Source organism: Eschscholzia californica, unplaced genomic scaffold (genome assembly GCF_041429995.1).
Source record: "Eschscholzia californica isolate CP2 unplaced genomic scaffold, dmEscCali1.0.p SCAF_6, whole genome shotgun sequence".
Lineage (NCBI taxonomy): Eukaryota > Viridiplantae > Streptophyta > Magnoliopsida > Ranunculales > Papaveraceae > Eschscholzia > Eschscholzia californica.
The window spans coordinates 30,709,344-30,723,801 of record NW_028238483.1 but is presented as its reverse complement, the minus strand read 5'-3'; the positions used below and the strand labels follow the sequence as shown (position 1 = coordinate 30,723,801).

Below are 14,458 nucleotides of genomic sequence, written 5' to 3'. Positions count from 1 at the left end.
GTGTGAGCATATTAGAAGATTAAGACCTTCATTTCCAAGCATATTTGAAGAGCCAATGGCTTCCTCAACTGTTCACCATAGCCATAGTAACGCTGCCAGGTTCTGGTAGCAGGTTAACTTCACAACTTTTGTTAGGTACTACAAAATTGCACCATCAATTCTAGTTACCCCAAGTTGTTATACTAAATGAGTAATCCAAAATATGCCTAACCGGAACATAATAAAACTTCAATTTTTTCTTTCTATACAGTTTTTGAAGTATCAGAATCTACAATCATCAAAAGAAGTTGAACTTAAACTTGTCAAAAAGTGTAAACATTACAATTAGTCTAGACTTAGATTGAAATTATTCACATATGATTGTTTTCCACCAAAGAACATGGTCGGATCCTAAATACTTAGGTTCTTCATCGTCTAAAAGGTCATGCCAACAATTACAGAAAAAGAAAAATCGACGCTAGTGAGAGCTTGGTTACAGAAGAAAAGAGTATAAACATTGTAATAACGTAAGCAAGGTATATTTCGGTTGAATATGTAAAGCTATTAACAACTTTCCCTTTGATAAGTAAAGTTGACAGTAGATGGTTCGGTTTAATTTATTGGGCCCCTCTGTATTAATGAAACTCTACGTAATCTTTTTTTACTTGTGTGGGACGGAAGGATTGCACGTATTCCATTTTTACTCAAATACAACAATGGTGGTTTAAAAAATCACATTGATGTTACTTTGCAGCCAATAAAAGTCTAACATAAAACTTGTATATGATTGAGTTAGTATTACTTTAATTGTCTACCAAATTAGGGTTGTACTCAAGCACCAAATTCTTGTTATAAATAATATTTTGTTTATGTGTTGAGTTATGTACAAGTAAATATAGATGATTAACTCTTAACTAATAAACTTCAATCAATCCCCTTAAAACAGGGTCTAACCTTTTTCCTCCTCCTCTAAGAACTTTAAAAGAAAGTTAAGTTTTAATTTAACTAACCTGAAAATTTACAAATTACCAAATCAATTTTGTTACTATTCTGTACTTTTTGTGTTCCTTAACTTTTTTGGTGACTCTTCATCTGCTAAAGAGGAAAATGCTTCATTCATCTTTAGATAGAGGTTTAGAGCATAGAATGAATATAACAGCCCAATCCCAAAGACCCAAAGAGAGGGTGAGATCGATTGGGTCCATTTGAATATGACTGAAAGCATCTTAGATAATTAGTGCAGATGTGGTCCATTGAGGAGCACTTGACAACAAAGAGACAAATAGACCCAAAAATAGTATCCATTTTTCTATTCATTATAAGAGAAGAACCTAAAGGAGAGAGGGAGAGAGAGAATGGTTGGTTTTATGAACTCTGTCACTCTGTTAAGAAAAGGGTAGCTAGGGTAGGGAGAGAACTAGTACTGTTTTGGGGGGGTAGTGGAGCAAGACTTTCGCGGACTCTTGAGAGTCCGCGAAAGTCTGAGGCATTCAAATCCAGACATTTGAGAGTCCACGAAAGTCTGAGGCATTCAAATCCAGACATTTGAGAGTCCACGAAAGTCTGAGGCATTCAAATCCAGACATTTGAGAGTCTATGAAAGTCCGAGGCATTCGATTGTAGACAAAATATGTCCCAGACTTTGGTGGACTTCATAGTTTGATGAATTTGTGAAGGATTTGGGACAAATTTGGAAGCCAAAATGTCTTTCAAAAAACAAGAGACATTTGAAGTCTATCATGTGATCAAACAACAATAATAATATTAAAATAATAATTAAATGTCTACCAAATGTCCATCAATGTCCACAAATATGCACAGATGTTTACGAAAGTCGAAAAATATATTTTTGAAATGTTAGTATAAATATATTATTTCATGTGATTAAACAATAATAATAATATTAAAATAATAAATGTCTACCAAATGTCCATCAATGTCCACAAATATTCACAGATGTTTACGAAAGTCGAAAAATATATTTTTGAAATGTTAGTATAAACATATTATTTCATGTGATTAAACAATAATAATAATATTAAAATAATAAATGTCTACCAAATGTCCATCAATGTCCACAAATATTCACAGATGTTTACGAAAGTCGAAAAATATATTTTTGAAATGTTAGTATAAACATATTATTTCATGTGATTAAACAATAATAATAATATTAAAATAGTAAATGTCTACCAAATGTCCATCAATGTCCACAATATTTACAGATGTCTACGAAAGTCGAAAAATATATTTTTGAAATGTTAGTATAAATATATTATTTCATGTAATTAAAAAATAATAATAATATTAAAATAATAAATATCTACCAAATGTCCATCAATGTCCACAAATATTCACAGATGTTTACGAAAGTCGAAAAATATATTTTTGAAATGTTAGTATTAATATATTATTTCATGTGATTAAATAATAATAATAATATTAAAATAATAAATGTCTACCAAATGTCCATCAATGTCCACAAATATTCGCAGATGTCTACAAAAGTCGAAAAATATATTTTTGATTAGCACAAATATAATATGCATTACACATTTTGTCAATGGAATCAAGATCTTAAAATGTCCCCAGGACATTTTGTCTATGGATCAAATGTCTTGAAATGTCTATAAAGACATTTTGTCTACAAACTCTCAATGTCTTGAAAATGTCTATGAACAAATGTTGTCTATAATAACTCATCCGAAATGTCTTGAAATGTCTACGGGACATTTTGTCTATGAAAGTCTGTGAAAGTCCCGCTCCACTACCCCCCCTTATGACTTGAAATCCCAAGAGAAGAGAATGCATGGGTTATCCCAAGAGAAGAGAATGCATGGGTTACCCCAACTCCCAAGTATGGGTCCTTGTTTCTTCTCTGAAAAAACAAAGTCCTAATCAAAATGTGGGCAAGGTCTGCCATTGAGAGCTGAAAACTTGGGGGGACCCTAGCTCCTTTGGGGTGTCTTTGCCTTGTAAATTTTAATTCTTCCAAAAAAAACATTCTCCATAAACTTCACAACTGAAGTTGTACATTATTTTCGGCCAAGAGTGAGTTTAGGACATGCCTACTCGCGTATCATGTAAATGTTGTTGCGTTTTTTTACATAGTTTGTATAGGTTGAATTTGAGGCCCAATTCTTGTACGAATGAAAAATGTAGCTAGAATTCTACGTGATTTTAATGATAGTGTGGTGATGTAGTTCTTAAATATAATGCAAAAGACTGGGCACACGAGAAAATATCTTTGTCCATAAACTCATACATCTTCCCATCCTAATCAAATTCCTTCCTCGCCAATTACATCGAATCATGCATAATGAGAGGCGACATAAAACTTTTAAGTCTGTCACAATTGAAGAACATGTTATCTTGTTCATTATTCATCTACAATTCTTTATACAATATATCGTCGTCATTCTAGCATTAAAACGAGCTAATCAATGTCTTGGTCACCAAACTCAAATGTGGAAAAATCCAAATCAATAAGTGAGCCATTTATTGTGAAAGAAATGGCTTTTCCCAAAAGGTTAAGGCACTACTCTTGCTCTCACTTTCATTGTGTTCTTATAAGAGTTGACTCATAATCAATATTAGGGTTGTCAATGTCCATACAATGCACTCACAACATCAAACCATACTGTTAGCTAGGGTTTAGGAATGTTGGAATTGCATGATGCAAATTGCCCTAGTGGGTTTCCTTCATTTTGTTTGTTTCCCTCGTATTGAAAACCTAAAACATTATAAACAGTACTCATATTTAGATGGACCATATAAAAAGCAAATTTATATAATTAAATTTATGAATGGAACATTTTTTTTTTTTTTTTGTTGAAAGATTATGAATGGAACATTGGAACCCCACCAATTTAACATTAACAACAATAAATACAAGGCTTTCCTTAACTTGAGGGCCAAAGGGAAGTAGAGTCTAGTATGATGTAGTGGAACAAATTTAGAAGTTGAAATTGCAAAAGGTTTTAGTAATTTGTGCTTTAAGGGAGATGTTAGTTGAAATTTTTTAACTTTGAGTAACAGTTATTTGATCACCGTAAAAGTTTTCTAAGATCTAACATAGAGTAATACAGATATCTACTCAAATTTTTTTTTCAAATACATGATATACAAAAACATACTTATATTCGTTTATTTTGATGATTAAACCGGAATTGTGTAATTTCATTTTAGGAAGACCAATTATGAGTACAAAATCGAAGAAAGAAAGCACTTTAAACTAGAAATTTGTAAGGATAAAATATAATAATCTTTCAATTGCTTAATGTCTAACTAAATGGCAGACCATAACAATTTTAATATTATGTAAGAAAATTCAAACCCCTCAATTTTTTTGTAATATTAAAGCACCTCCAAACCAAAATATAAAATTCTCAAGAAACAGAACAATCATCTACTTTTAGGAAAAAAGAAAAAGAAGTATCTGATTCACTCACTACATTCTTAATCAAATTAGAAAACAGAAAAAGTAGTGATTTAATTTTATTATATAAATTAGGAAGCTTAGTAGTCAGTAGTGGGTTGTAATGCATTCCAAGTACTTTTGAACAATATAATAGATTAATAAATGTCCATTTGAATAAGACTTTTTGGAGTATATAGTAGTGTCCTCATTATGAATTTGAAATGATCTTGACTTCACATTTGGGTTTAAATTTATACATGTTTTTACCACATAGTTCATGTATGCTCATGAAAAATAATGTTGGTTTCTCTTATAGGAGCAATTTGGGCCGGGTAGGGCGACGGTGGATAGTTATATTTTCGTGCACACTTCTAAGCAGGGTGAAACGATCTGACCATGGGTTCAAGGGTTAAAATCCACTTCTAAATTTTTTGGCCCGTAACTTTCCAAGTATTGAAAACAACACTTATAATACTTTAGTATGGTAGGTCTCTTCATCAAAAAAAAAAAAAAAGAAGTATGGTGGGTCAATAATGTTTTAGTTCATTTATGTACAAAACTCCAAAATTTCATATGAATCAAAGGCATCAGAATACCCTTGAGCTAAATAAGGAACCCTAAACTTTATCACATCTCACCCATATATATGGAAGTGAGAGGAGGAAAAATCACCTAACTAGCCTGCCCAAATAGGCTATAAATTATGGAAGTGTACCATCTCATTGTCATTATGGGTTTATTTAACAGAATTTAGTGCTAAATTATGAACCCTAAACTTTTGTGTCATAGACAAATTGATTGATTATTTGCCGACTTATGACGACGAAAACAAATTCCATCACGACCACCAACAAATGGAAAAAAAAGAAAAGAATTAGAGGATAAAAATTCAAGTCAACCATGATGTTTGCACTTTTTGAAGGGATGGACTAAACTCATCACAAAAGTTCCGTTTAACAAAACTTGAAACCTCAACCATCAATTGTGTGATTCCTACAATAATTATTAAGTTAGGGCATATACTTATGACCTAAAATCCTAATATATACCATAAAAAATCTTTGTTATTGTCTTGCTTTCTACTCTAAATTTTCCTTACCCACCTATAATCACTCTCTCTCCACTTATAAAACATGTACTTGTCTCTTATCGCCACTAAATAAGGAGCTCCCACTTCACTTTCTCTCTCTTTCTTTAATTTTATCCATCTAATCTTCACTGTTCAGTCTTGGGTCAAATTTTATTATAAATTCCCTTCATTCCAACCATAAAATTCACACCCCAAAAACTCAAAAACTTATTTAGAGTAAGAAAGAAGAAACAGAGTAAGAGAGAAAACAGAGAGAAATGGCAGTTGAGTTGCAGAAGAAGAGCAACTCATTCATGGGTACTCATCAATATGACCCAGAAATGTTTAATCAAACTGATTATCGTAAGGATTTTGATGATGATGGCCGTGAAAGACGAACTGGTACCCATTTATATATTTCCCTCCTCTGTTTTTAAACTTCATCCTCTGTTTTTTCACTCTCTAAAGACTAAAATGTTGTTTGATTTGATTGAAAACAGGGACAGTAACAACAGCAAGTGCTCATATAATAACAGCAGTAATTGGATCAGGTGTACTTTCATTAGCATGGGCAATAGCTCAGTTAGGTTGGGTTGCTGGTCCTGCTGTTTTAATGGCTTTCTCTGTCATTACCTGGTTCACTTCAACTCTTCTTGCCGATTGTTATAGATCCCCTGATCATATTACAGGAAAAAGAAATTATACCTATATGGATGTTGTTAGAGCTAACTTGGGTACTCATCAAAATCTCAACATTCTTCATCAATCTAATCTAATTGTTCATATCTTTAATGGGTTTTTTTATTTGTTTATGATTTTGAACAGGAGGATACAAAATTGCACTTTGTGGGTTAGCTCAATATGGAAATCTTATTGGAGTTACAATAGGTTACACCATTACTGCATCTATTAGCATGGCGTAAGAAATCAAAACAAAACCCTAAAAAATCTAAACTTGAATATCTAATTCTAATTTTTTATTATAATTCTAACTTTTTTTTTTTACTGTTTTTGTTGATGATGGAATCAGGGCTGTTAAAAGATCAAATTGTTTCCACAAGAATGGTCATGATGTGAAATGTGATACATCAAATTATCAATTCATGATAATATTTGCAGTAATCCAAATTCTTCTATCTCAAATACCCAATTTTGACAAACTCTCTTGGCTCTCCATTGTTGCTGCTATTATGTCTTTTACTTATTCTTCAATTGGATTAGGTCTCTCCATTGCCAAAGTTGCAGGTGCCTCATCTTCTCTTAAAACAACCCCTTAATCACTAACTAAAACTATGAGAACCCAAGCCCAAACACTTGTAGATGTTTTTGTCACCAATGCCCAAGCTAACACGGGTACTTTGGCAAAACTCCACGAACCCACCGAAAAAGTCTCTGACATTTCGCTAATTTTCAATCGAACCTATGTGGACCCTTTCCCTAGGAAAATATGAGATTATTATGTCCCTTTGTCCTTAGAATTGACATGTTATCGACTTTGATATCACTAGTGACGATCAGAATTCTAGCTGATACAGTATTAAGATTATTGTCACTTAGATTTAAGCTCAACGAGTACAGAGTTTTGTTTGTGACTAAAATTCTACGAACCCGCTTGAAAGATTAAAACTTAGTCGCCCTTGTATTGTATATATAAATCCTCTAGAGAGCCACTTGGGTTAGGAATATTACAAAAATGAATAAATGAAGTAACACGGGTGGACCTAATATTTTTTGAAATTTGAATATAAATACAGAGCCAGGACATGATGTGAGGACAAGTTTAACAGGAGTGACAGTGGGAGTGGATGTTACAAGTACAGAGAAAGTATGGAGGACCTTCCAGGCTATTGGAGATATTGCTTTTGCTTATGCTTATTCTACTGTCCTTGTTGAGATTCAGGTAATTAATAACCTCCTTAATCATCTCTCTATAAATATCTAGTATTATTCTAGTTGAAAGTGTAAATGAGCAATGAATGAGATATGGTTATGTGTGGGCAAGATATGGATTCTTGCATGCATGCTTATAAACGTGGAGTTCTTATTTGAGGTTGCACAATAAATATTAGGGCCACAGAGAGAGAGAAAAACAGATGAGATGACATCTTGGTAATTGAAGTGTCAAAGAAAGGATTAATGAAGGGGTTACTTTACAGTCAAATTACTTACTACTATCTGAACACCACGCGGAGTTCTGGAGGAGGAACCAAGTGGAGGGATGAATAGAATTTTTATTTATATTTATTAAGTGTCCTACCTCATAGTAGGAGTAACTAAGTAAGGTCTTTTATCGTTTTCCTAGTTACAACGAAATAGTGATATTCAGGATACACTAAAATTTGCGCTCCATGGTCTCATAAATTGACTAATAGTAATTTTTAATTGCAGGATACACTAAAATCAAGTCCACCAGAGAATGTAGCAATGAAGAAGGCATCTCTCATTGGAGTATCAACTACAACCTTATTCTATGTACTCTGTGGTTTGGTTGGGTATGCGGCATTTGGTAACGATGCACCCGGTAACTTTCTCACAGGTTTCGGTTTCTACGAACCATTTTGGCTCATCGACTTCGCTAATATTTGCATTGTCATCCATCTTGTTGGTGCCTATCAGGTACATACAGAAACACACTCGATCATGCTTTAATTCAATCGATCTTAATTTATTTTGATCATATTTGTTTTGAAATATTAGGTATTTTGCCAACCAATATTTGGATTTTTCGAGAAATGGAGTGCCAATCAATGGCCAGACAGTGGATTCATATCGACAGAATACACATTTAATATACCATTTTGCGGCGAATATAATATGAACTTATTTCGGCTAGTATGGAGGACTATATACGTTATATTAACAGCCTTAGTCGCTATGATATTTCCGTTCTTCAACGACTTTGTTGGTCTGCTTGGTGCTGCTTCATTTTGGCCATTAACTGTATATTTCCCTATTGAAATGTACATTGCTCAATCCAAGTTGCCCAAATTTTCATGGACATGGATGTGGATGAAGATATTAAGCTGGGCTTGCCTCGTCGTCTCTATTGTTGCTTTAGCGGGCTCGGTTCAGGGCCTCATTTATGATGTCAAATCCTTCAAGCCCTTCAAAACTTAGATCTCGATTATATATATATATATATATATATATATATATATATATATATATATATATATAGAAATGTATGTACTTGATATGTTTGTATTTCTTGTGTGTTCTTTTAGTTTATAAGAAGGGTATTGTTGGATGAAACAGTAGAAATAATATAAGATTAACTTCCATAATGAACCAAATTATGGTGAGTTTAATTATTAGAGTCTAGAAGAGAGGAAAATTAGGTTTGAGGTTGGATTTCTCCATTGCTCTACGAGTTTCATCGATAGTAGTTATCGAGTGTAACTTACATGATTGATGTTGCCATTGTAGTTAAAGCGCCATGCTAATACAACAAAGTGATGTTTGTGATATCATGATCCAATAGATGATCAATACTTTCCTTAAATTTCAATGTACTTTTTTTTTTTTTTGAACTATTTCAATGTACTTAAACTGAACAAACCTTTTGTTCTTTAATTAAAACAAAGACATAAATAAGAAAGTATAGTGTTGGTTAAGGTCATCAAAAATAAACATACCAAGAATTGTTAGTGAATTTGGATAGGTTATGGTCCAAGATTTACAATTTGTTGTAATATGGAAAAAGAATTAACATCTTAACCATATCTACTAAGACATAATGGTTCAGAAGTTGATTTCTTTTACTTATTTGTTTTACAAGTGCCCTTCTTGGATTCTTTATTTTCATACTTTTACCTTCTAACTATAATCTGTATAGAGCAAATTAGAACATAACAATATCAGCAAGTACATAATGGAAGTTTCAAAATGGCTTATTTGCTAATCAGTGTCCAAAAGTCCATCTCAATGTTAACCTTAGATTAGAAGGATCTTTAATCTTGGGGATCATTAAAATAAATAATACTGATTTTCATGACAATTTAAACATTGGTCTGAAATCTAGTATGATCTATAGATGTTGGTCATCATTTGCTACGAAAAAAAAAAATATTCATAGCAAATGGTGGCTAATAGCTGCGAAACTCATAGTCAGTAACATAAAAGCCGTGGCTGAAGCTCGTTCATTTCGTAATGTGTCAGCCGCCGACCTTCTAACAGAGAAGAAGGGTGAAGTGGAGGAAATATGTGATGAAGTGGAAGGGAGAGGGGAGATGATGCGGATATAAATGTTTTAACGTTTTTGGGACAATATACCATTATGGTTTCTAAGGGCATTCCGGAAAAAGTTAGAATTTTATTTTTGTCCTTTATGACCAAATCGAACTGACAGACGCTTACTTAGGCCAAAATGACGATTTGATTACAAATTGAGACCCAAAACGAAAGTAAATTTTTTTTTTTTTACGATTAGACATATTTTCTTTTAGAAATGTAGAAAATGCTTACGAGTGAGCAACTAGCTCTGTGTTGCGCGGTTTGAGGGAAACCCCAATTAAGGTGAACCTGACCTAGTGCTCGTTGTTTTATCTATTTTCGTATTTATTAATTAATCGACTAACAATGAGAACCCCTTGTACAAGGGTCTCGTGTGGCATGCCACCTCAGACACAAACACCAGTGGTGCTGGCGTTGGAACCTCACCCAATGCAGAAGAAAGTAGTGTTGCCATAGGAGATGCAAATGCTGGCCACACGGACCACAGTCAACTTTTAACAACATGTGCACGTGGTGTGGTGGCGAAGTAACATTTTCTCCCTCTACTTCGATGATTTGAAGATCAACATTGATTTCTAGATACTCATAAAAAAACATTGATTTCTAGAATTATGATTTTTTTGCTACCCTTATCTTGCCATTAATTGGCTACTTTGGGCCCAAATTATGTCCCCATTTGTTTTTTGGGTGTCCAATTTTTCAAACTTCATCCTTCTACTGTTTGATTTGGAATTTTGCTATTTATTTTAGGGTTATTTCCCTAATGGCCCCCTACTTTGTGACCAGCTTCCCGCCTGGCCCCCTACTTTACGAGAAATACCCATATGGCCCCCTTCCGTTATAACACCGTTACTCTCTCTCTTCACAATCTTTTCTCTCTCCTCCAGCATGTTTTATCTCTCTGCCACCTCGCTAAAACAAGGCACATCATCGTCTTCATCGACGGGTCGCCGGCCGGCGACCTTCAAACTTTTTTTTTTTCTCTCTCTCTAAAAAAAAAAATTTTTTTTTGGATTCTCTACTCTCTCTCTCTCTCTCTAAACTCCGGCGAAGGGGGTTTCCCTTCGCCGGAGTAGGTCGAAGTGACCTTGAACAATCTGTTCAAGGTCGCGAAATGACCTTGAACAGATCTGTTCAAGGTCGAAGTCGACCTTGAACAATCTGTTCAAGGTCGCGAAATGACCTTGAACAGAGCTGTTCAAGGTCGCGAACTGTCGATTTCGACCTACTCCGGCGAAGGGAAACCCCCTTCGCCGGAGTTTAGAGAGAGGGAGAGGAGAGAATCTAAAAAAAAAAAAAATTTCTTTTTTAGAGAGAGAGAGAAGAGAGAGAAAAAAAAAGTTTGAAGGTCGCCGGCCGGAATTTGGCCGGCCGGCGACCCGTCGGTGAAGACGATGATGTGGCTTGTTTTAACGAGGTGGCAGAGAGAGAAAACATGCTGGAGGAGAGAGAAAAGATTGTGAAGAGAGAGAGTAACGGTGTTATAACTGAAGGGGGCCATATGGGTATTTCTCGTAAAGTAGGGGGCCAGGCGGGAAGCTGGTCACAAAGTAGGGGGCCATTAGGGAAATAACCCTTTATTTTATTTTACTAGGTATAACCCGTGCCCATAGGGCACGGTTAATTTGATTGAATGCAATGCATGTATGCGTTAAATTTGAAGTTGAAATTCGAAGTTGAAATACAAATTTGTAATTTCTTAGTGAAACCAAAAAATTTACAAGACGTTATGTGAAAGATATAGAAAACACTCAAACACTAAACAAAATTACAACATTAAGCTAAGAACAAGTTCTCAAAATGAGTAAAAAATATCAGCAGACATAGTAAAAGCAATATCTCAAAACATATCAGTTGGTAGATAACTTAGCAGCAAAAGCTAGATTAAACTATCGCATAAACAAATTTTGCCCGTAAAGATGATAATCTTCAACGAAGATCGACCCGATCTCATATGATCACCCCAAGAACAAATCCATTGATATAACATGATAGATTATTAGAAGATCATTACGTCCTAACAGGAGACCAGAAACGGTTGGGTGCCATTGGGTGTGTAATATGTAATCCAACACTTCTAAGGACCTGTTTAGAATTTGAACAAAAATCAGATTGATCAGTACACAAAGTTGTAACATTTATGGATTTCATAATTTCAAGAGCTGCAATCAAAGTAGAATAGCTTCCCAATGTGCAATTTTTTTTAACAATATTTCCAATCTGCAATTCAATCCAATAGCTACATGGGGAGAGGAAAAATCCTCAATGACTTTCACTCAACTACAAATTCTTGATGGCCACCCTCATAAATTTGTCTGAACTTCAAGTCCTCCCATAGCAACCTGTATTTTACCCAACTTGAGTAAATGCTCTATTTCGACGAAAGCTGGCACCTAATCCAACTCTTCTTCATGCCCAAGATAATGAGCTAACCTCTCTTCCTTTAATCAAAAGGGTTTTCGAACTAATACTGAGTAATATAGTAAACTGTTAATCAGTGTGAGAGTATAGCTGCAACAAGGCTACACACCAGTCGAAGATTACAATACTCAGACCTTTCTTAGACCTTAACCATATGATCTATTTATGTGACATTTTTTTTCAAAGATGTTACATGAGTATAGACAATTATTCATCATTTGGTTTGGTTACATTAAGGGGATATGCTCGTAGCTACCACTCACTCAGTCGAATACCCAACTACCCAAGTCAGAGATACGTGGCTTTTGTTATGACCCTTTTTGAAGTGGATACGCTAGTGCACCAATTTGACCCAATCGATTGTTATTTGATCCTAATGAAAATTGAATACCAACCTGTACAAGTTTGATAGAATAGCAAAAGAGTAAGCTAATAAAATAGTACTTTGTTGATTAATACAAAGAGAATAAAACTTTCAAAACAACAAACCTAAGCTACCAATGTAGAGCTCCTTTATCACATATGAAGATCAGGGTTCTAATTTTTCATTACTAATAATCCCACTAAAGAGATTATTAATCCTATTTTCCACAATTTCTGATTCTTAAGCAGCATATCTATAAATTCAAATCACAAAAGCTAACATCACAGTCTACTATTACACCCAACAAAGTTGCAAAAGTACGTTTTTTTTTTTTGTGGTATAAAATAAGAAGAATCACACTCAAAAGAAATGGTTCTACTCAAATCACTTTCTTGAGATAATGTAAGAAAAAAAAACTCAGGACAAGACGTTTCCATTTACCTACTTAACTGTCTGCCTTCATATTCATCCCTTGATAGATTACATGAACTAACAAAGACTCGAGGAGTATGACACGCAAAATAGACTACACAAATTTCGGATCCTTAGAACTATGTACATCCATCACAAAAGTCCTGCACTTGGAAAACCCCAACACTTTTTTCTACATATTTCTTTCTAAGGATCTCCAATCGATTAAACCCATAATTACATGGGTTTTCAGCAATACATAAAGAAGTTAAAGCTTTCATTTCTAATTCATCTTCCCTCTCCACCGTAGCTTTATAAAGACCACATATACTATAGTTGATCTCTTTCCAATGTTGTTTCTAACGAATTGATCACAATACATCGATTATTGACATCGCCCATAACATAGACATTGTGCCAAATGAACTTCCTTTTCCCACATTGAACAAAAACTCACCCCATGTTAGAATGATGTAAATGGCCTAGAAAAAAAAACATGTAAAAGTGAAATGCAAATAATGATTCAAAACAGCCAGGATCTCGAAAGAGATAGGGCATGATAAATATAAACGGCAAAAGTTTATCGAAGTTTCCAATTAAGGAGGATTTATGTTCTTATGAGCATTTTTACAGACACTTTATGTGCAAATTTAAAAGTTAAAAGGCTATTTTATGAAGAAGCAAAGGAGAAACCCCATGTCACTAACCTCAAACCGTTATTGAGAAGGTATAAAGCAGGCAAAAAACTAATGAAAATTAATCACAAAATATGTAGTATTAGATACCTCCAAAATAAGTTCGAGCAGGAAGGAAAAGTGAACGAACTCCGAAATCAATTGTATTTTGCAACTGTGACCAAATTGAGGATAATTAAAGAGATTCAGATCAACAAAATTAAGTACATAATTCAGTGGTTAAATCAAAGAATCAAACTTACTTTAGAGCCATGGACATGGTACTATGGTAGTGAATGGAGAAGGGCTGAATTTTATAAAGAGGTTCAAGAAATTGACGATTCATTTGGAAACTGAAATCGGGGGGAGATTAAATGAAATCGCTAAAGATGCGATCTGAGTCTGTAACTGATATCCTCATGATAGAGGCTAACCATATTCATCATAAATATTTTATAAATTTCAAGAGAGAGAGACGGATGGTACTGTAATAGACGGATTGAAGAGAGGAAGAGTTGAAATTTATGGCTGCCGAAAATGAACGGAAGAACCCTAATATAACTGCTATCTTCACCATAGCTGAAGTAAAGGCTATAACTTGTTTAATGAGAGAAAGAGGGAATAAAGATCATGTGGCTGAGATTAAATCAGGCCCAAAACAGATGGTTGGATTTGGTCTCTATTAAAAACTTTTACTTAATACATGTGGCGTCTATGAGGATCCTAATCAGCAAAATGGAGCATTTATTTTGTCCTAGTCAGCACTAACCTTCCCTGTTTTGTTATATTTGCTTCCTGTAATTTGTTTTTCTCTCATTTAAGTCATCCGTCGATCTCCTTCACTTTATGTTTCTTTGCCACTACTCTAATGTCGAAAAGAGGGTAGT

At 34.2% G+C, this 14,458-nt stretch overlaps 1 protein-coding gene and 1 long non-coding RNA gene across 2 annotated transcripts; one reads left to right on the top strand and one right to left on the bottom strand.

Annotated features, from left to right (window-relative positions):
- The first annotated feature begins 5,245 nt into the window (after positions 1–5,245).
- On the top strand, positions 5,246–8,933 carry LOC147533463 (amino acid permease 6-like). The gene is made up of 7 exons (XM_086649156.1): positions 5,246–5,870; positions 5,969–6,202; positions 6,294–6,387; positions 6,499–6,713; positions 7,223–7,368; positions 7,857–8,084; positions 8,166–8,933. Exons 1-7 carry the CDS (start codon positions 5,747–5,749, stop codon positions 8,583–8,585), a joined length of 1,461 nt encoding a protein of 486 aa, XP_086505282.1. The 5' UTR covers positions 5,246–5,746; the 3' UTR covers positions 8,586–8,933.
- Positions 8,934–11,377: 2,444 nt separating this feature from the next.
- LOC147533462 (uncharacterized) lies at positions 11,378–14,215 on the bottom strand. The gene is made up of 5 exons (XR_015228258.1): positions 13,835–14,215; positions 13,683–13,746; positions 12,612–13,379; positions 12,386–12,517; positions 11,378–11,786 (listed from the first exon to the last, which is right to left on the bottom strand). It is a non-coding gene; the product is annotated as an uncharacterized LOC147533462 (long non-coding RNA).
- Between the last annotated feature and the right edge of the window lie 243 nt (positions 14,216–14,458).